Source organism: Camponotus floridanus, unplaced genomic scaffold, assembly GCF_003227725.1.
Source record: "Camponotus floridanus strain SB8 unplaced genomic scaffold, Cflo_v7.5 scaffold102, whole genome shotgun sequence".
NCBI lineage: Eukaryota > Metazoa > Arthropoda > Insecta > Hymenoptera > Formicidae > Camponotus > Camponotus floridanus.
The window spans coordinates 152,201-175,278 of record NW_020229218.1 but is presented as its reverse complement, the minus strand read 5'-3'; the positions used below and the strand labels follow the sequence as shown (position 1 = coordinate 175,278).

Below are 23,078 nucleotides of genomic sequence, written 5' to 3'. Positions count from 1 at the left end.
AATAATGTAGTTCAATAAAGTAGCATTGTCAATTCGTTCTGAATAATGTAATCGCATAATTTATAAGTGTCAAAAAAATTTCCTCGTAAATTTAAATACCAATAACATAACAAAATATTATACATTTTAATAAATATATTTATGCTCATATTCTTCCAATATATGCAAACTATTTCGCGATTATTTTTTGATAAAGCAATATGTATAATTTATCATTACAGTTATTTTCTAAAATTCCAGAAATGCTTCTCGACATTCGCAAAATAATCCTGCAAATAATAATTTAAAAATGTAAAAATGTAAAAAAAAATGTAACAATTTTTTTTTCAATCGCTATTATTACAAGAGCACGATGAGCCAATCAATTCCGACCAATTTGTAGAGGAGGGACAAAATAATAGAGCGTAATAGAGAACGCAAAGTCTGCAATTATTTCATTGTATCATGTAACGTCAATGAGCATGCTCGCCAATTGCATGTGAGATATGAAACGAATTCTATGACGAAATCAGCGAGCGATCGGTATCAACGTAAGCTCAATTAAAATTAATTTTCCGCGATCGCGGACGATAAAGAAGGCCGATTCTTCTTAACCTTCAGCAATGACTATTAATTGGCATCGTTAGTCGCTTTGTGACGTCATTCGTTAAGTATCTTATCAAACTATTTAACAATGATTTAAAGATCGAGAGATATACAAAACATCTCGAAAGTCGTACATAAGCTAAAAAAGATTGAATTAAAATTTTATAAAAACGTTTCCTTCTTTTTTTTTTGTTTAATTTCTGTCACCATGGTGCACAGATGCTGATTGGAGAAATGTTTGCATCTGTGGTTCTACAAAATCATGAGTCATTCGAAAAACCCAATCAATCGGAGATACCTGTTCCAGCGAGTCGCTTGGAGCAATGTATTTAGCCAGTATTTATTATCCGGACTTATTTGCACGGAAAGAATCGTGACAGATAACAAGTATTACATAAATTCAAGTAAACTCGAGGGAGAGATAATTGCAAATTGCCAACTAATTAAATAGCTAATGCACTATTTCAAAAATTTATTATAGTTATTATAGTTTATTATTATTAATTGTGTAACATTTATTAAATAATATCGAATACATCACTAGATATTATTACATATTACATATTAATTTCTAGAAGTTTCTTTGTGGTCCTAGCCAATGAAACACGCAATAATTCTGCAACGTAGAAAAGTTGCCAGAGCGGATATTGATATATAGGTCGTCAACAAAGGTAAAAGTAGAACTGCTTTCTGTCTGACCACCTTCGATCTTCGTGTATTCAAGTTCATTGTACTTTAAAAAGCCTTGTATCGTTTTAATTTTCGATTTTTTTTTTTAATTCTACAATACGTTAAATAAATCTTCAACTCGTTAATATTATCGCTAATCGATTTTATTAAATTTATAATTTAATATACTTTTGCAATTCTTCTTCCGCATCGATACAATTTATTTTCCTAATGATAGAATTTTATAGAAAGTAAACTGGCAAAAGTTAAGAGAATAATAAATTTTCATAGATAATAAACACGATAATAAACAGGTAATTAAACTTTGCGCTTATCTCACATTATAATGCGAGACCAAAGTCCATGAGACGTAGCATTACATCACCAATGAACGTAGTACAAGAAATGGCCGGTGACGTGAATAAAATTCGAACGTCAAAGTGACATCACTATTATTTTCATCGCTATTATTTTGTCTCCGATTCTCTGTTATTTTAATCTCTGAGATATCGTAGGTTTCTGTAAAATCTGTGAATCGGAATTTAAAAGTGACAAGTATTGAATGCGAACGGAACAGGTTGAGAGCCGTATTCGGTCGAGCCCCTCGAACGACAATCAATCTAGCCAATGAGAAACTTTCTTGCCATGACGTTGTGGGTCATCAAATCATCAAGTACAACCGGACTGATTTGTCGGCTCGCGTGTTACTCATTACGGATCATTTTATTGGCAAATCGGTCAAAGTCAAGTATATTGCTCCAATTGTTGCGGTAATCGAGCTCACTGGTCGTTCACAAAACAATGTCATCAAAAGTATAACTGTTAAATTAGCCATCGACGTCAATTCCTTTTTACAATCCCCTTTTTAATTCGAACAATAGATCCTTTCCGTTCGAAATGAAATCGGTTTGTAAACAAGTTGGATTTTGATATCATATCAATGAAAATCGCAGAATTTTTCGCAAGTTATACAGATGCCACGGATCTTTAAATTTTATTATTTTTTCGTAGAATTTGCAAAAGTTGTAAAATAAAATACTCAAAACTGCATTAAAATAAAATAATCCGTTCATCGTTAAACAAAATTTAAATAGATGATCAAACTATAGATTTATCTTCAATAAGAAGAATTGCGTTTTTTAAAATATGAATCTGAAATTTTTAACAATTGGAATAATTGAAATAATTTATTTTACGAATTTAACGATTTTCTTCCTGCATTCATGAGAGAATATCATTATCTTTAATGATTAGATAATCGACCGATTTGCCAGAGGTACGATTTTTGATAACGAATTTCATTGAATGCGCAATAAAAGTGCGATTGTACGTGATTTTTTTATCTAAATGTGTATAAATCCTATAGCGTAAATTATTTTCAATGATTTGCAACTCTTTCTAGCTTCGACATATCGGACATTATCCTAGAATGTCATCGTCAATTTTATGTAGCACAATAATTTTCAATTGATAAATTTCAATTCTTCTTATTTCTAACATATGCTTTTGTGTCAATTCGTGACCGATCGAATTTATAGCCGGAAATTATGGCGAATGAGAACCGCTTGAGACGAGCCTCCTGTCTAACCGGTTGAGAGGCAAATCGCGGATCACTTTAGCTACCAACACTTACCGTGTCGGCCAATCACGAAACAACCAGACGAAGGCTCGTCTTCTTGCATCTTGCATCTCTTGCTGTGCATCGCTTTCGCGCTCTGTTTAATTGCATCATTCAGAGAGAGATTCGTTAAAGAGACGTTAGATTAGTAATTATGCAATTCTTGCAGATGTTGAGCAAAATTAAAATGAATTCCGCGTTCGTCACAACGAATCGTGACGCAAATACTTCGTATCATTGTTGACATTGGGATGATAACCGAAGATGTGTCACTTTAGCTGGTAATGCAATATTCAAGATCAGAGTCGGAGGATCAGATTGCTTTATTATGCGCAACTGGATTCTCTGACGAGAAATAAATATTTGCATTTGGAAGTACAATTATATATGTATTGCAAGCTCGAAAGATAAAATTTTATCTTTTAACATTTTTAAAATGATATAATATAAAATTAATATTTTATTAAATTTCATTAATATTTTATGAAGTTATTATTATAAACAAAAAACACAAATTACCTCGCCTTCAAAAGAGCATTAAAATACAGAATTTTTTTCTCATTATCGACACATCCATTAACTGTTGTTTGACTATTCCATTCCGTTCACTCGTTTCAAGAATACGACACTGATGAGATTGGAGATTGACTTGCGAAAATAGAACCGTGAAAACGAATCATTTTATACGACCTTTCGAAAAAAATCAATAAATAATTCGAAAAAAATCAATGTATCAATCAATGTAAAATTGATATTAATTTGCTTTCTATTTTCGAAAAAATCACATTCTTGGAAATAGAGAACATTCCAAGCCCGATGAAATTTATTCATAATTGACACGAGTTCTTTATACAAAGATTATACAATCGCGATTTATTTCATTTTCGCACTCGTTGCAGTCAAAGCAGCATCGCTGTTTTCGCTGATGCAGCATTTATGCGGCTACCGTTTGCTTTATCTGCGACCTAAGCAAAAACTAAAAATAATTTAATCGCGCGTTAATAATGATACATAAAAAAATAAAAAAAAATCGGATATCTAAAATGTTGTAACATGTTTATTATGTGATGAATGGAATTTTAATATGCGAGAGAAAGAGAGAGAGAGAGAGAGAGAGAGAGAGAGAGAGAAAGAGATAGAGAGACAATTTTCTAAATTTCTAGAAAAAAGAAGAGTTTAGAACGCGATTCATCGGTATATATTGGGAAATATGTTATTTTGCACTAACCTCCCGATCTAATAATATCATCTATTCGGCCCTGTAACTTACTTCGGCATGAATTTTGGCACGATGTCAATTGTGACACACGCAAAATGCATACTCCGTTAATTTCTACCATGTATAGCTCATTCACGTCGCGTGTTACACGCTCGTCCAATCGCATCGCTCCGACCGATGTCGCCAATAAATATTTTTTATCAATCTTTAAAAAATGTAACTTTTATTCGTAAAAGGTAGCAAAAAAAGGTAATATTATCCACGTAAAAATTTTCTCAACATCCGTTTGAATAAAAATGAATTTCGGACGATTTATCATTGTATCTTACGACACATCAAGGGGACTCATCATATTATCGCGTATTATTTTTTAGATAGAATTACAGTATCCGGTTTCTCTTCCTACTTCCTAATTATTAAAAGAAAACGGATATCGAAGATAAGTAAAATCTTAATTATAATACTAATTTTACTTAGCCATCCGAGATACTTGAATACTCAAATACTCATAGATTTAAAAATAATTGTAAGGTGCTCGCAAATTTTTTTTGTTACAAATTAAATTAAGAAAAATATGCAAAATGCAACGCGAAATTGCTCAAGTCTCGCTAATTTGGACTGTGTAGCTATCAATTCGCATTGTGTTATTAACATAATTTGCATGCATCGAATTGATTCACTTCTAATACAAATAATTGATTCAATGAATGCTTGCGTTATAAAGAATGGTGATATTCCACTCGCATAAAAAACACTCTCTCATTGTTAGTCGAATACTAATATATCTAAAAATTGATTATACAGAAAATTTAATTCGAAATTAATCTATTAATAAGAGCAATATCAAGTATCTCGCGATACTGTGAGATTTAAAATAATCCACATTTTTTTCTAGTCTCGCAAAATGTAAATTGAAACCTTCGCCTATCACTTCCGAGAGTTAATGTTCTTCGTATGACATTCGAACGTCGAAAGGACACCGAACGACAATGATACCAAATTGTCCTTCAAACGCAAACACGTGCGTAAAATGCTAATTATCGAATTCATAATTTCAATCTACATGCACTTTACTTTTGCATTAATAGCAATCTGTAAAATAGGCGTTTATGTCTCTAAAAATACGCGCGCCTGTTTAGTTATTCTAATCACAATAATAAAGTGTGTCGTATTTTGAGAAAAAGTAATATTTTGCATTTTATAATTAATTATTTTTATAATTAATTATCGTGAAAGGATGCAAATGTTTTTGTTTGCGTTATCATGATCTGAGGATAATCTAGAATTTAATTTCACAAAATTTAATGAAAAAATTACGGTGTAAAAATTCACAATTAAAATATTATTTCTAAAATAAATTAAAGTATTATTTCTAAAATACATCACAATTAAGATTTTATATTTTCACTAATTTCATGCTATAATAGATAAATCGATAAATCGAATGAATATTGCATTTCAATGTTTTAACAAAATTTTTCAACACAAAAGAATGAGAGAGTGTATGCAAAAAATGCATTTTTTCTTAATTAATGCAAAACGTTAATTTTAGACACGAATATCTTTATGACTTTCAATTCCGTAATTGTCGCCCATTTCATTTAACACGATTATTATGTAACGCGCGAAGGAATAAACCTCAGCGGGCACACACACACACACATTCGCACGTGCATGCACCTACAAAAACGGACATGTTGAAAGATATTCCCGAAGCCTCCCACGAGTTTTCGCGAGCACGTGTCGGCGCGCGACACGTTTGAATCTGTAAATGCGATTTCTTGTAATTGAACGTAATTACCTTTCGCTCTCGCTGCGAGCCGGGAGAGAGTAGGAGGTTGTTTTCACTGCAAAATTATATATCGCGCGATCACACACAATCGGCGCACTGTGCGATTATCACTCCTCGCGGTTATCACACCGCGGTGGACGAACGTTATCGGCGCGAAGGCGAACGAGATTGGCGCGTACGAGATCGATCAATCGACCGCCCGCTCGAGAGTTGACGATCGCTGACGAAACAGTGTCGTCCCGTTGCGAGGAGAAACGAAAACGTCGATTTCACACGTGGCGGAGTGTCTGGTGCCGCGTTACGTACGTGACTGCTAGCGAGTAGTTATCCGAGAGAACCTCCGCGCAAGTCTGTCTCCCTCTCTCGTTCGCACCAGGGTCGGAGGATTTATGCGGCGAGTCGAGCCATGGAGTCGTCGCAAGGGGAGATTTCGCGTTATCTCCAAAAGAAAATAACGTCTTTCGCGCACGGTTACTTCAATTAGGATTTTTGTCACGCATTGCATATACCTGTATATACTTTTCGTCTCGAAAAGGAAGGAGATTCCCGTTATAACTTGGGACTGCGAAACGAATCCTTCGCATTCCGGCACTGCATCGGATCCCACTCACCGTCACAACCGTCGATCAATCTTTCCTTCTCTCTCTTTTTTATTCTCGATTGATATATGTCTGTCTTCTCTTTCTCTCTTTCCCTCCTTTTGAAGGATAGATATACACTTGTCGCCTCGAAGCACGTATACAATATGCGTATAAATGCATAAATTGCATTCCGGTTTAGGAACAAAGTGTTGACGAAAGACGAAACTTTTTGAAAATGATATTATAAATAGGATATCAGATTTTTATAGTTTAAATCGATAAATTTGAGGAGAGAGAGAAAGTCAATTTTGTGAAAAATAAACGAGTCTCCGAATCCCAATGTAAGTGTACAATTATGAATATTTATTTAGTTACTTATTTAGTTACTTATTTAAGTTAAGATGCTTAACCGATGATACAATATTATATTTAAAAAAGATTATAAGATTATAATGCAGAAAAAATAATAAAACTCTCATCATTAGAAAAAGAGAGAGAAACAAGAAAATTTAATAAAATTCTTTCTTCCTCCATATTTTCTTCTCTTTTCTTAAAATGACATCTTTCATTTATAAAAGAATAAAACGAAAAAAATTGCATATAATATAAAATTTTTTGAACCCGATTAGAGCCCACTTTAAATCATCTATTTGCGGCAAAACTTAGCACAACATTTTATTTTCTAATTTTATAAAAAGGAATATAATTGTGAGCATTTAATGAAAAAAATTGACAAGGAGCGAAATTTCCTAGCTCTAATTCTGTCCTCGGGAAGCAAATTTCACTCGGATATCATAATCTATTCAATAGTGACTCGGAACGAAGTGATTTGTCTTTCAAAACGCATGTGTAGTACATCATGTTCTATTGTTAGCCAACAGTCGACGTATAGTTACACGACAAAGTTCGACGAGAGGAATTACGAAGCACGTGCTCGGATCATTCACTTGCGTCAAAGAAACATAGAAGAGACTTTCAATCTTTGACTTCGGGTATTTTCGCGTCTATTGTATGATTTCGAATAATCTTTTTCGATTTTTTATTAAACGTGCATTTCTCGTACACTTTATTGTTCCATCAATTAAAAAAATCGTGCGGATTATTGTTTATTATTTCTTGAAATTAATTATGTCAATTTCTGTCATAAGTAAACGGATCTTTACTAATTGTAAATAAGCTTCACGGAAAAGAGAATTATTCTCGTATATTATATTCGGTTAACCGCAAAGATACGCTATGCATCCTAATGCGATTGTTACGACTTTGTTGTAAATTTCAGATTTAAGATATTATAACAAATAAGTATAATATTAAAGTCATCTCACAGATAATCTACCTTAAATTTTTCAATTTTAGTTTAAATTCTTCAACAATACAATTGTGTTTTTAATTTCTTTTTCAAGAAATAATATTTTTTTAACAATGGATGTGTTCATGTATGATCATAGATTAAATAAATTATATTTTTTAATGGTAATATTAAAAAAATATATTTTACTAAATCAATATATTAATTATAATAAATTAAATTATAAAACTTTGATAAATTAATGTATTTTTTGCATTCTTTCACAATTTGGACATAGCTACATCAAATCTATTACATAATACATCGAAGACATGTTATACCGTTTCAACAAAAATCGTGATTATTAACTCGAATCCTAAACGTGCATTTTCAAGCAAAATAAAGAACAACCAAGGAGGAAACTGGCAATCTTTGTTACCCATAAAATCATGTTCTAATCGCATTCCTACACAAGGAATATTTTCAAAATATCGCTCGCCAACAGTAGCAGTTGAAATTGTATCACACATTGTTACACGAATGTCTTTATCCGACAGATTGCGTTATCATTAATTGTTAATAAAAATTTAAAAATACGTGAGAAAATATTAAGACATTTTTGCAGCGAAAATATTTATCGCGAAATACAAAGATACTTAAGATCGCTGCCGGGGATGTTGACGACAAATAACTCGTTATCTATCAATCAATTGAAAACCTTGTACGTACCATATGAGAAACCTTCGATTCCTCTCTGCTGCGTCCTTAATTAAGAAATCACTATGCGTAAGATAATGAAACGCAAGTACGATGAAAACAAAACTTTACTCGTTTAAACAGTAAACAGTTTCTATTCAACTCTAATCAAATACCGTAAAATCCGTAAAGCACAAGATTGTTTCTACAAAACAAAACATTGAAAGAATCATTTGTTCTCTTACGAATAGGGCACAAAGTCTTCAAAATTTGCAGCGTCTATAGAATTCGGAAAGTTAAATAATCACTTCACACGCAAATGTTTACCATCTGCGAGATTCAACACAATGCACCAATTTAACAAAAGTTTATAATCCTCTTTCTTTTACACGAGTCATGCTCAAGATAATTCTTCCGTCTCTAAAATATTTTAACTTCGACGAAATAAAGGATCTCGATTTTGATTTCGATTTTCTCTCTCCCACTCGATATTTCTCGTCAAATGCAACAAGTGTAACTTACGGATGATAGTTTCGGGAACAGGTACACGATAGTGAGATCACGGTGAAATGCGCAAACGTGCGAAATTCAATTCGAAGATAGCGCACCGTATATTATGGCGATGCGACACGCGCGAATGTTCGGTGGCCGACTGACGTGCTGGAACGTCAATCGAGTGCCTTATAATCATCGGCTACTCTCGTCGGCAATTATCACGTGACCGCGAATATTTCTTGCTGCTTTGCTAAGCCGATGATCGAAGTGAAGGCCGATGTAGTTTTGCTTAGATTCGTTAACGCTTTACTCTAATATACGTACACGCGATTTGTCTAATGAGAATGAAATAGATTAGCGCCACGTTTTATTCTCAATCAGGCCGTAATTGGTAAATTAAAATCACTATTGTAATCAACGCGCGAATTTAGACGAAATTTTCCATTAACAGCGACTTCCGAAATGTCAATCACAGAACAAACGTAAATGGTATCGATATGAGATGTCCGTGTTGTACATGCAAGTGACAGAGATAAACAGACACAGAAGTATAATGGACACTCACGAAAATAGATTAATTTGGTCTCGCAAAAAATATTAAAATTTTATACACACACATGTGCTTTTTTTAAAACATCGATCTAAACTAATTCCAGCGTGTCGCGAAAATAATGACACACACACACACACACACACATATATATATATATATATATATATATTGTGCGTGATAATAACACGAAAGTAGAAGATTAATTGAAACCTCCTGTGCGTGCGTTATCGTGGGAAAGTCAAGTGACCAAATCAGATGTAAATATGTTATACAATGCTTACAGAGCACACGCGTGCATTTTCTTAAAAAATGCATACAACCCAAGAAAAATCTGCTCGTGTAGCATGTCATACAACACGTGATCGCGGGACGTGAATGCCCCCGCGTATTCTTCACGCACGTGTCTGATACATAACAGACATTGTATCACGAATTAATCGTAAGGTTGCCGAGACTGTAAAAATAAGAACTGGCTATGTGACACACTGAATCCGATCCGATACCGCCGACGAGCCACGTGCGTCTTCTAGCAATCAATTTTCACGAATGCACGAAGAAAGAAGATTCGCGCTCTACGTGACTTTGACTACATAATTAAATTAAAAATAACCGTAAAAAGATAGCGTTATAAGCATTCAAACATTCTATCTTTACAAAAAACAATACACCTTGAAAGTTTGAAGGACAAAGAGGTAAATGATTAATATCCGAAATTAATTTTTTCACGATTAATTTTGTCTTAAATTTTATGTTGTGCAAATTAATCGAGTAGGATTTTAACGATTATTCACGCTTCAATATGCTTTTCCGATTATTCATCTTTTAATGACTCAAAAAATTTGCCGATAGATTAAAATCTCGCGAGATGAGTTCCGAGAGACGTGCAAAATACCGTAGGTATTTTACCAATGGAAACTTTTCCTCTTGCACGCCTCGCGATTAACGACGGGGTCAGGTCAGGTCAACGAGAATGGAGAATTACTCGTCGCAGACATCGTCCGTTGACATAAAACGTACCAACAATCGACGATCATATAGATAAAACTCACGTATGCATAAAATCTTCTCAAGTGTAATTAGCCATCAATTACGCCTCGATCGCAAACAATAAGATAACAAATGACTAATACATCGATCTCGACTCTTTCGCAAATAATCTCTCCAACATATATTGTATAAAAAAATGCACGCAGATAAAATTTTATATCGATAATATATATCATGCATTTTTTTATTACTCTACCTTTTTAATTATTTTAAAAATAAATTATTAATTATTTTTAAAATAAAAAATATAATTTTATATCATTCTAGATTTTTAGTAAAAATGGAAAGCTATTTTTATTAAATATTTTAGCACATAATTTTTATATCAAATGTATCAAATAAATATGTTATATTTAGATTTTTTGAAACTTTATCGTGCGACTTCCCCTGACTTTTGTAAACGATTGGAGAAATATCAAGCGTGTGACTACTTGAAGATAACAGTATGATGCGACAAAAATAAAGCTCGACAAGAACTGGACATACCTGGATCTGACGAGATGATACCGGTCGAGCTTTTCGCCGATTAGCTCGCGACGATGGTGAAATTGGTGACCCTGATTAGTGCGCTGCCCGCTGCAACTCAGGCAACGGCGAGCTCCTTGCCAAACAACCAGCATCACTGTAACACGAACAAAACGATGAATGTTAGCGCGAAAAGTCTCCATCTTTCAATCGCGATCAAGGTGAATCATATCACGCGCGCCTGCCATGATTTACACATGCACGATTTATCTGTTTATCAGAGGCGTTCCGATTTTTTTAGAAGCGCGTACGCGACACAAATCTGAATCGAGAAAAAAATAAGAGTGTTCCGTTTCAATGGACGCTATTTTTTCCCCTTGTTATCGCTGACAATGTTTTTCACATCGAAGAAATTTGCGTGTCAATTTTTGTCTCTTCAATTTTACGATACGATTGCGTTATGTAGTAATTGATACGATTCGCGATCAATCGGCATTATGACACGCACATGTTCTTGACCTTTGATCTAGAATTTACCCCACGCAGCGATTTGCGAATTCGCAACGAAAAATAATTCGTGCGATGAATCAGTACATATCTCGCCACACGAGATATATCTTATCTTCAATTTCACGACAAGAGCAACATGTCTTTATCGATCGAATTGAAAATCGATATGAAAATCTTACATAGACGATATGAAAATCTTATATAGAGAACGAATAATTCACGATGCGTAGGCTAAAAAGAATACATAAATGTAAAATTCAATGTAAAGAGAAAGATGTAATAAATCGCATTTTTTTACAATAATAAATAATTAAATTTCTATTTAATTGAAGATTTAAAACAATTTTTGGAGCAATGTTGAAACTACGAGCGTCATTACTTTTTAATTCATAAGAAATACATGTACTGTAAAGAAGCACTTGATCATTTAACCTTCAAATATTTTTACATTGATCGTGAAACTTATTCGTCTGACACAACCGATTCGACTACGACAAAAGTTTGACCTTACCTTCGGCTGACCTTGCGAGACCGAGGCTCGTCTTAAATAAGTGTTAACGTTGTCATTTGCGATTTATAAATTTACACGACAAAAAATCATAAATATAATATATATATATATATTGTTATGAAATTTTTTTTATATATACATATAATTGTTACCGAGAGAACAAGAATGCGTAAATTTTATTCTTTAAATTTTGTAATTATTTTTCAACTTGCTAGGTTTTCTATTGGCATATATTTTTGGATTGTAAAGTTAAATAAAATACATCTATGTATATATGTTTCGTATTTAAAAATTGAAACATTTGTCAATAAAAAATCTAGTCAATTGAAAATTAAATATGATATATAGTATGTAAATATAATATATAATATAATATATAATAAAAATAATTAAATAAATTATATATAAGAATTATATATAAATAATATTTTTTGTATATTTATTTATTAGCATATTTTAAAATGTATTTTTATTATAATTAATAATATATCTTATCATACATATTACACATTAAAATTAAAAATAATATATACGAGAATTTATTACATATATGTGCGACATTTCTTTTCACTCTTGAAAATTTAAATTAAACATTCGCGTTTATTGAAATCGATTTATTTACCTTGACCTTGAAATGACGCAATCGTTAATCTGGGGGCAAACTTTGCAAAGTCCTCGCTGACGACTGGTATGTTTCGTGAAAATTCGGAAACGCGAAACTTGGACGATTCTCTCGCGAAAACGTAACATTGCGGATATTTGCGAAAATATATACATCATAATGCGGTAGAAAATATGTGTCTCGGTTGCCGGTGCTCTATCGATTGCCAGGTAGAGATTGTCCGGTGCAACGTCTCGCGTTCCGCATTACCGGCTAGTATTAATTTCTCGAGGCTTCAAGTTTTATTCCTCGTCTTACTTTCCTCGTTCGCCTCGCAAAGTTTCGATACATATTTTGCCCTATATAATTAAAAGCGCGGAGTTAAGACGCGGAGAAATTTACGACTTTGGAGCAAAACTAAAAAACTACGAAGAACACCGTCTTATTCGAAATTTTCCGAGAAATTTGTCTGGAAAACGTCACGCGCTATTTTAATCGGTAGAAAGCGCGAATTTTAAAATACACTTAAATCATCGATAGAGAGCGCGCCCTCTCTCCTTTGCCATTTTAGAGCCCGAAGCTATCTATAGAACCTATACTCATCTGCGTTTGATTTCTAGCTACGTTCATTTCGATCGCGCCTTCCGCTGCCCCTTCCCCTCGTTTCCTCCTCAAACCCTCATTACTGCAGTAATCGCAAGCTTCGGAATTAAATATTCAGGCCGATACTTGCAAACGTAATGCTGGGTTTGAATTTGCACGTGTGCTCGCGCGCTTTGATCGATCGCGCGTGCACGCGTTGATCCTTACCCGCCCTTCTCCCTCTTTCTCGCTCACTCTCTTTATGTAAAAACAAGTTTCGCGTGTTCGCCAATACGTACCTTGAAAACGTCAAGCTCACGCTGCTATGGCGTCTCCTGAAATGCGTTTCGTGTCACGAAAGAATCACACGATCGAAACCGCTTGGCCGAGCACTATCGATGCGACGCGACGTGACGTTTGACAATCAGCACCGCGCGATTCGCCGCCGACGTTCACGCGTGACGCGAAAAACGGAGCAACGATGAATAATCTCCGCACAAACGAGCGAGTACAAAGCACAAGGGAAAAACGGACGCGAACCACGGCGCACGCGACCGGATGGATGGCGGATGCCACGCACGGTGCTCGTTGCACGCTCGGAGCGCGATACGGCGGCGAACGGTCCGCACTGCGCGGCGGACGGCGGCACACTGAGCGTCGCGGCGCGCGCGATGCCGCGTAAATACGAAGGCCTGCCGCGTCGCGTCGAGGGCGAGCGGCCTGCTAGCGCGGCGTGTCTAAGGAACAGCGTTACAACCGGCCTCGAATCTCGACGACGCGAGAGACGAGCTCGGTCAACAGCGATTTCTCAAAATCCCCCGAAGAAATTTAAATTTGATGACGCTGGGGATATAAATATTTGCGGGAAAGGAAAGTGGCCAAAGAGTCTTGTCGAAAGAGAAAAAGAAAAGTCGAAAGTCAATTATATATCGAGACATTCCGTGACTTTTTCTAAAATATACAAGTTTGATATATATTCATTGTAGAAATTCTCATTTTTAAATTCAATAATATAGAGAATTAGTTAATTAATTGAGTTATTTGTATTTGCTTCGATATTTAAGTTAATATGTATAAGGAAACGCGAAGATGATAAAAGCTGAGAGCATAATCAATGAATCCAACACTTTATTCAGCAATAATACGAATACGATGAAAAATTGTTCGAATATTTTACGATATAATATACATTCGTAATTAATTCAATATAGATATTTTCATAAATATCGTTTTTTAAGTAACATTTCTTGCGCAAATGTCATTTCCTGCATACATATTTTAAAGAATTACAAAGATAAAATTTTAAGTATGTATTGATAAAAAGGAAAAAATATTGCATATATATAAAATAAATTATTAATTCGTCCTCTAGTTGATAAGATTTTCTACAAAAATACATTCGTTTTATTTTTCATAAACATAAATGTATCATGCTCATGAAGGTATCAATGCATTCTTATCAACGAGAGACTAGACGAATAACGAATTTCGTGATTTCCATTAAAAAATTATACAAAAATTTATTTGTATCCCGATTAAATCGAGCGATAATATTAAAGTACTTATATTATTGTATATACATAGAAAGTATACTACATTTCTATGCAAGCGATAAATGAGAGAAAATAACTGTCATTTACTTTCATCCCTGACATTTTAGTTTTTAGTCTCGTAATAATGTATTCGGCATCGAACATTGAAATTTGCGAATTATCATCTATAATTTAATGAACACATGTGAAATATACCGATCTTTTGTGGCAGAAATCTATAAATTTACATTTAATAGTATAAATCACGTCAATTTTGTCGCAGAAACCTTATGGCGTTTGTCTTTAATTATCCAATGTATGAAGTTATGGAAATATACAATGCTATCACGTGTTATATAAAATTATTATTGTTATTAAATTTAACGAAGAGATGTATATATATAATTATAGAAATATTAAATAAATAGATGATTTAAATTCAAGATGAACACTCTGTAAAAAAATATATGTGTATATGTGTGTATCTATGTGTATATGTCACTTTGTATAATCTTGCAAAACATGCGACGATATATATATTTACAAATATTTTCAAATATTATCAATCAAATGTATTAAATAATGAAAGTCATCATGTAGCTTAAATTTTTTGCAAGATGAAATAATTGAAGCAAATGTGTCATTTAAACAGCTTATATATATATATATTCAAAACATGTAAATTAAAATAATCTTTAAATATCTCTATTTTTATCTTTTTTGTGATGAACATAATTTCTGCTTTTTATTTCTGCTTTTATTTTGTAAAATAATCCTTTATACAAAGAGAAGAGTAATATATTAATAGAAAATCAATTTTTTTCTTCTCTATACTCCATATACATTCTCTACTTTACTCCATATACATTCTTAATAATGTGTGTTATATAACATATGCATCTATTAAACGTGTAACGAAATATTTTTATTGAAAATAGAAAAAAAGAAGTAATTTTTATTTATATATCGTACATATAATTACTCTTTGTATTTTATTAAAAGAGAAATAAAATGTGCAAATATTTTGTTCCTTTAACTGTAATATATATGATTAATGTGCAGATATTCTTGTATGAAAAATTAATCAATATAATATAATGTGATGTGAGATATGTTGTGATGTTGCAAGTTATCAAGTTTTTTGCAATTATTTGCTATATTTCAGCGACTTATAAATTGTGTATGTGTATACAGTGTTCTAATAAGATAAATTTATATTTGTCACAATCTCTATATTAGTACAAATTAAATGGTAAAAATTCTAATCATTAATATTAGAATCTGAAAAGAATTTTTACCTCTTGATATTATATAAATCTTCAACAATTTAACTTCAAGACTACTATTTTTAATATACACGCATCAGTTATTAAGTAGAAAACACCATCTTTCGACATTTTTTCCATTTTTTTTAGTAAATTGTTGGTATTCTCAAACATCAACGAGAATCTATTTTATTAAGTAGCAATTATGAATAATTTTCTTTTAGAACTATGGTATTCTGCGCCTTATGTATCTCGTACTTTGTATCATAGGAAACAGGTACAATGTATTAGGTAACTCAATTTCCTGTGCGATACAATCCATAAGATTCCTTATACTACTTTGCTTAGTGCATCATAATAATGATCAAAGTACATTTTTTATCATACTTGTAAGTTATATATAAAACATTTCGCCGGCATCATCCTTTTTTTCATTTTTACAATACTTATATAAAAAATTAAATTAATATCCTACAGCCTCAATGTGATGTATGAAACAAGGGCAAAACTATTTAGAGCAAGTGCTGCACATAAACATCAAGCAAATTATGCTGTAATTATAGCTATGCTACAATTTACAAAAAACAAACAATTTTCTATGACAAATAATAACTCTCGACATTTGAACTTCAAGTTATCATTTATAACTATCTTGCATGAGAAGGCAAAGAAGTATATTCGATCTAGTTGTATAATTTTGCTTGATATATTTCTATACGAAAATTTTTATGAAAAGTAGTGTTATTTTCTTATATTGGATTAGGTCTTTTATATAAACAGATTTTTGCTTTTATTACTGAAGTAATAATTCCAAACTTTAATTATTATGTGAAATAATAATCAAATGATCGTTTTACCAATTAGCAAGTCATCCATAGATGCATTACTATTTTAAAAATAGTATATAACAATTTTGCTACATCTTAAATGCAGGAAACTAACTTTCAATTAATATTATAATTTGGAGAATCAAGCCATAGGCTGTTATAACAAATGCATTGTTGTATGAAAAAATTATCATACTATTGTGTTAAAATCAGAAATTATATTTGCACTATGCTAAAACACCTTCGGACAATAAAATAATATGTAACAGAGAAGTTTTCCATGCTAACTGCATACTCTAAGAAATGCAAAAATATACTATGCAGCGCGTGGTGAGAAATTCTCTGTATTCTTGACAATGGACGGTAGAATGTTTAATTGATAATAAAGAAAAAAAAATTAAAACACTATCTACTTTCTTCCTATTAAACGTTAATTTTGTTTTTCTACTACTAATCATAACTTAAATTACAATCTTATTGAAATAATAAAGTATATGCGCTATAAAATCTATGGATTGATATAGTTTTTCCGTCAAATCGTTGTCAACTGAACTGTGTACATTGAGTCATCACATAAAGCATTCGTATATATAATCAGTATTACGATATAAATATCGTGTTACTGACATATCGAGATATCAAAAGTTATTTTATATATGTTGTGTATATATATATATATATATATATATATATATATATATGTATATATATATGTATATATATATATATATATATATATATATATATACTCATATATATGTATTTATCTAAAATTAAATGACATAGTAATAAATATAAGTATTTCTTAGAAAAACCGCGCGATGCTGATTTTTACAACTAATTTGTTTCTGTCAGGTGAGCATGTCACCTTAATGGAAAATGTGTTATATTTACATAATAATATACAACTATTACACGATTCTATACACGAATGAAATCTGACATGATTTTTTTCTTCTTTTTCATATTATCTATGTTATTATTATTTAGTGCATCATTTTATGAAGTTTCAGTATCTTTCCTAGACGCTGTTTCGCTGTTTTCATTCCTTTTTTCGGCTTTCGTTCTGAAAATTTATAGATATCCAATTTGCTTCACAATTATCAATCGATTATATAATTTGTAACAAGTTTTTAAATTAATTAAAAAAAAAAACTGTAAATATAAAAATCGACACTTTACCAATGGGAACTGGTGCTGCAAGTTTGGCTTTAACATCTCTAAGTCTGTTGGGGCTAGTCAATATTGATCCGAATCCAATGGGCGATTTTATAACATTTTCAGATGCTGCAGCGGATGATGTAGTCCCCACTGCAGCGACTGCAGGATCCTTTTGTTTTTTTTTGTTATATGTCCGTTTGTTGGTACCCTTTTACATGCATAAAATGTAATTTATATCATTAGTCTTCTTTGATATGTAATAATAGTATACACATGAAAATAATTAACATAAAGGAACATAAGAAGGAAGACATACAAAGTTATCAATAAAAAAATAGTTATCAAAAAAATATTTAAATATACTCTGTGACTTGATTTGTGTAAATTAATACTGACAATTTACATCTGATAATTACTACATACGTGCAATAAAAAGAAAAATGGGAACTAACACGAAAATAACTACAAAATTTGAAATAAAAAAAATAAAAAAATACATTGACAGAAATTAAAAATTAATTACAAAAAACATAATTGTAAAACTATAAAATATATGAAATCCAAAAACTATAAAAAAGCATAGCATTATAGAATTTTAGATTAAACTGCAGAAGTCGAATTATGCCTACCAATTTCTTCTTGGTAACCTTGTCCATGTCGTTATCCAGGTATTCATCCTATATAAAATGTATGCAAGAAATATGGAATTATGATGTTTAAGGACAGTTATAAATGATAAGACATTTATTAAATGATAGACAATGATATAAAAAAAATTTTATATCATACACGTGCGCACACATATTAAATATATATATATATATGTTCATCAATTGGACTAATATGCTAAATTAATTGAAGTACATTTAAGTACATTTTTTAATGATATGAGATATTGGTTTATGTACTTGTCATGTATAAGATGCACAAATACATATAATGATTATGTGCAGAATAAAATAAAATAATATTGAACGAAATAACAATTAATTTACCGATTGTTTTGCTCGTTTCGCCGCGGCTGCTTCTAGACCCTTTTCGACAGATGTTTTTTTTACTCCTTCCCGTGCCGGTCGATTCGTCTTTGGTAAAAGAGGACCAACTCTGGCTTTTGGATTCCACGCTTCATCGATTTGACTTTTTGCCTTAGGTTTGAAGATATAATCTTCGTCGTCAGAAGCGTCTAAAGCTGGATAAACTGCGAATAATATGAATTTAATATCATTATTAAAAAAAATATTAATATATATAAATATTTTGTTCTTTTGTTATATACGTACTAAAATCATCATCTTGGTGAACCTTGTCGATATTTTCTATCGATTGATCATCATCGTCATCATCATCATCGTTTTGTTGGCTCTTGGTAGATTTTGAAGATTTTGCAGAATTACTCGTTGTCGAATAACTTTGCTGACTAAACGATAACATCCCGGCAATAGCCTCCCGCGTGGACGGTGACGCCCTGTCGGAACTGATCGTTTTCAATTTATAAATACAAAGACACCAAAAAATCAAATTCATTCCTCTGTACGATTCAAAACTGTAATAATCTCCTAATAAACATTCAATTATAAACAAAGACTACACATGCTCTAAAAAGAAAAACCATACATATCTACATTATGTAATAACACTACCGTATTACAAATTACTTCTAATAAAAATAAACCTACGGAGAAATTTGAAAAAAAAAGTAATAGTCTTATAATAGTAACACAGATATATAACACACACACATTCTAATAATATATAGTAATACATACAAAATTACAAGAATATTTATACTAATATTTGCTACTTTTTATTATGTATTTTGCCTCACTTTTAACCGAAAAAGTTGTAAAATATGTGATAAACTACAAAGTATAATATGAAAAAATAGTTTTATATTAAATTAACTTACCCAGTGGGAGGGGGCATAGATTGATTGTATTGCTGTATTATAGTCGACGGTCTGAAATTATTTTTCGTTATAGTCATTGCGATTCAATAAGAATTTGTATATGCTAAATTTATACATACGTAACATCTAGCCTTTGAGCACCATTTCCGAGGGTATACGCCGATGCTTTCAACAATTCCTCTATACCGTTCTTTGGCGCATCGTTTAGCACGTCAACATCGCCGTCATAATCGCGCTTGAATCGTTTCTGCGCATTCGATCTCGGCGCTCGTTTGCGCTTTTGTGACTCGTCTATCACGAGTCCGTAATCGCTCTCATTGCTGCCGTCGTGAAAATCGTACACGGACGACGTCTGATTCCACAGGAGCGGTTCTTTCGCTGTCCGGAGAGCTGTATGATCGGTCGTGATATTACTATTGTAAATGTTTATATTGTCGTTCGTGCTTCTAACAACCTCGTTGTTACCGAGCTTAAATCTAATTACGGTAGGGCTCTGTTTCCCTGGTTTAGACAATTGTCGTTTATTGCTATTGGCGGGTTTGTTCGTCCCGGTTGCTTTAACATCGGCAAACATTATGGGTTTCGGTAATGTAAGTTTTAACGGTGGTCTTGGCAATGGCTGCTCGATCGAAGCAAGTTCTACTTTATTCGTTTCCTTCAATGTTGCTTTGAAAGCGTTATCGGCCATCTTATCAGCGTAATCAAAATCTACGAAATCCTTATTCAATGGTTTCTTTTTCTTTCGTTTACTTTCGCGTTCTGGTTTCGGAGGATTTAGAGATATTAAGTACCGTTCTGCGTGTCGTATCTCTTTGCTAAGGTCTTTCAATAATTTCTGGCTATTTATCGTTTCTGGTATCTGACCGCGACTAATCATACTATACTGAAATTATATATACATTGGTTATTTCATTTTTTCAATTTCGATTTACATTCTTTTCTCAATAAAAATTTATAAAATGTTTTAACTTACATCTTTATCTGTGTTCCACTGCTTGAGAATTCCAAGCAATGCCTTCACACCTTGTAAAAAATATGATGGACATTTCTTTCCCTCGTTATTCAATTCTTTTAATTCTTTGAGCAATTTCTTGGCAGCGAACCAATTAACTGTTTCAAAACCAGGATACTGAAATTTTGCTGGAGTCTTTATCTTCCTTTCTAATTCATATATTCTACAAAATAATTTCACCATTAAATAAATAATAAATTTTTAATTTAGATAAATGATATCTCTAGATAAATTTCTTATACTTACTGTATTTGCATTGGAATATTAAGGCTGTGAACAAAATTTCCACCAAAAACCAAAGAATCTACCGGTGTAAGTACCGCATGTATCCAACCCGTGGGAATCATCATTGTTTGGCCCTGTTTAATGACGCACTTGTAACATGCATCAGCCTGATCCCCAAAGAAAGTTTCATTCTGTGTTGAGCTGCACATCCAATGCTGATATAATTGCAAATTCGCCGGTGTCGGTTTGATGAGATAGAAAACTTTTTCACCGCGCAACACATGATACCACACAGATGTGCCGCCAAAGTCAATATGAAAGTCTGTAAAACTGTCTTTGACCCCCATTAAACAATACTTTTGTACTTCGGGTCGCTTTATATCATTGTCCTCGGGCCAATCGCGCGGCCAAACCGAATTAACCCAGTCGAGTTTGCGCGCGATGTACGGCGCTTCAACCATTGGTGAAAGACTGCAATTGTTTGATTTGTCAATTTATACACATATGTTGTAGAAAACATTTATAAAGCCATATATATGGCAAGGCAATGAATATTGATATACCCAGTATTAGTAAATTCAAGACTTATGAGATTTAATACTCTTGTTCGAGAGGGAGAGTTGTAATATTCTACGAAGTCTCTTAATTTCATACGTATGTTGCTTTGTCTAGTAACATCTATCACATCCATATCCCGATCACCACCTCAATAAAAACAGTCAATTATACATATTGCAATAAAATATCATATAGTAATAAACAAAAATATCTATTATATTTAATTTAAAAACTTAACTTTGATGCCTGCTATCTTACCTACGTAAGTCTCAACATCATAAACACTAAAACTCTGAGGAGGTACGGTCATATCAAGCCCGTCTTTTCCATCAATAATAATAGGAGTTTCAAAGCCATTTGTCTGTAAATACTGAAGCGTTAACTGTTGTCCTTTTATATGCTTCACAATGTCATCGGCTTTGGGAAAGTGTCTAGACTTTAGTTCACGTATAAATACTGGAGTTCCAGTTTGAACAGGTTTCGTATCCGCATCGCGTTCAGTATAATCATGTCTATGCCAGTTCATCCTAGTCTTCACTGTACGAGATAAGTATTGATAAGAATATAAATTTAATTTGGAATATGCATAAAATGTTTAACACAATAGCCTTACTAAGAGAAGGGCCGCACATAGCTTCGCATCGTGGACAGTGATATTTATCGAGATCTGTAGTCATGTATTCCTTCAGAGCTACACATCTAAAAGAATAAAACAATAATGTATAATGCATTATTTGTACTTGAATGTTTAAAAAATTCACAATTATATACAAAAATATATTATACATATAGAAACTAAAAAAATCATCATATATAACAAGCATTTCAATCAAACGTAATAGTTATTCCCAGTATTCTCATTATATCACGCATTTGTTAATAATGTGAAAAAAACACTGGGACATGGAAGGCCAATGACGCTTAATACAGGTTATGTTACTATCAACAAAACATTGTTTGCAACGCGAACGCCAGCGAATCCGTGCCGCGTTTCATGTTCATGATTGAACACGTGCGTTCTCGCGGGCATAATTTGGCGCGAAAAATTCTCGGGATCGTGATAGGAAAATAGTATCGTGATTGTCGAACATCGTCGCGTCGTAGACGCCGAGTTTTATAGGCGTATTTTAAGCTCGCGGACGCTTACCCGCCGTGGTACCACTCCTTGCAAACGTCACATTGTATCATAAATTGCTGAGGATCGTACGAACGACCGCAAAAACAGTATGTAATTGACAACTCCATTTTTTAGTGGTTAGCCAATATTCAATACAACTCCCCCACAAGACACACATCCGCGATTTCGTCACTGTCGTCAACAATTGAGGGTGGTAGACGTGACATAACAAAGAGAAGAGCGGTCTTTCGTTAAATTCCTCG

The 23,078-nt window shown here is 32.7% G+C and overlaps 2 protein-coding genes across 8 annotated transcripts in view; both read right to left on the bottom strand.

Annotated features, from left to right (window-relative positions):
• Nucleotides 1-13,864, bottom strand: part of LOC105259343 (trehalase) — a 40,435-nt gene extending 26,571 nt beyond the window's left edge. The window contains exons 1-2 of one of the 5 annotated variants that reach the window (XM_011271244.3): nucleotides 13,512-13,864; nucleotides 11,030-11,165 (exon numbers count right to left, since the gene is read on the bottom strand). In XM_011271244.3, the coding sequence (XP_011269546.1) occupies nucleotides 11,030-11,163 (134 nt within the window). In that variant the 5' untranslated portion in view covers nucleotides 11,164-11,165; nucleotides 13,512-13,864. Of the gene's footprint in view, nucleotides 1-5,892; nucleotides 6,200-8,481; nucleotides 8,501-11,029; nucleotides 11,166-13,511 lie in introns of those variants that run through there. The other 4 variants (XM_011271232.3, XM_025410576.1, XM_025410579.1 and 1 more) reach the window with 4 other exon arrangements.
• A 3,759-nt stretch (nucleotides 13,865-17,623) lies between these two features.
• On the bottom strand, nucleotides 17,624-23,077 carry LOC105259356 (histone lysine demethylase PHF8). 3 transcript variants are annotated; one of them, XM_020029939.2, is made up of 13 exons: nucleotides 22,846-23,077; nucleotides 22,312-22,397; nucleotides 21,957-22,235; nucleotides 21,704-21,845; nucleotides 21,162-21,611; nucleotides 20,877-21,078; nucleotides 20,023-20,786; nucleotides 19,904-19,954; nucleotides 19,278-19,471; nucleotides 18,993-19,195; nucleotides 18,627-18,674; nucleotides 18,019-18,205; nucleotides 17,624-17,902 (listed from the first exon to the last, which is right to left on the bottom strand). In XM_020029939.2, exons 1-13 carry the CDS (start codon nucleotides 22,941-22,943, stop codon nucleotides 17,823-17,825), a joined length of 2,784 nt encoding a protein of 927 aa, XP_019885498.1. In that variant the 5' UTR covers nucleotides 22,944-23,077; the 3' UTR covers nucleotides 17,624-17,822. The 3 variants fall into 3 exon arrangements, with proteins under 3 accessions (XP_019885498.1, XP_019885501.1, XP_019885502.1); XM_020029942.2 differs by having other exon boundaries at nucleotides 19,278-19,462; nucleotides 22,846-23,076; XM_020029943.2 differs by lacking the exon at nucleotides 18,627-18,674 and having other exon boundaries at nucleotides 22,846-23,076.
• Nucleotide 23,078: the final 1 nt, after the last annotated feature.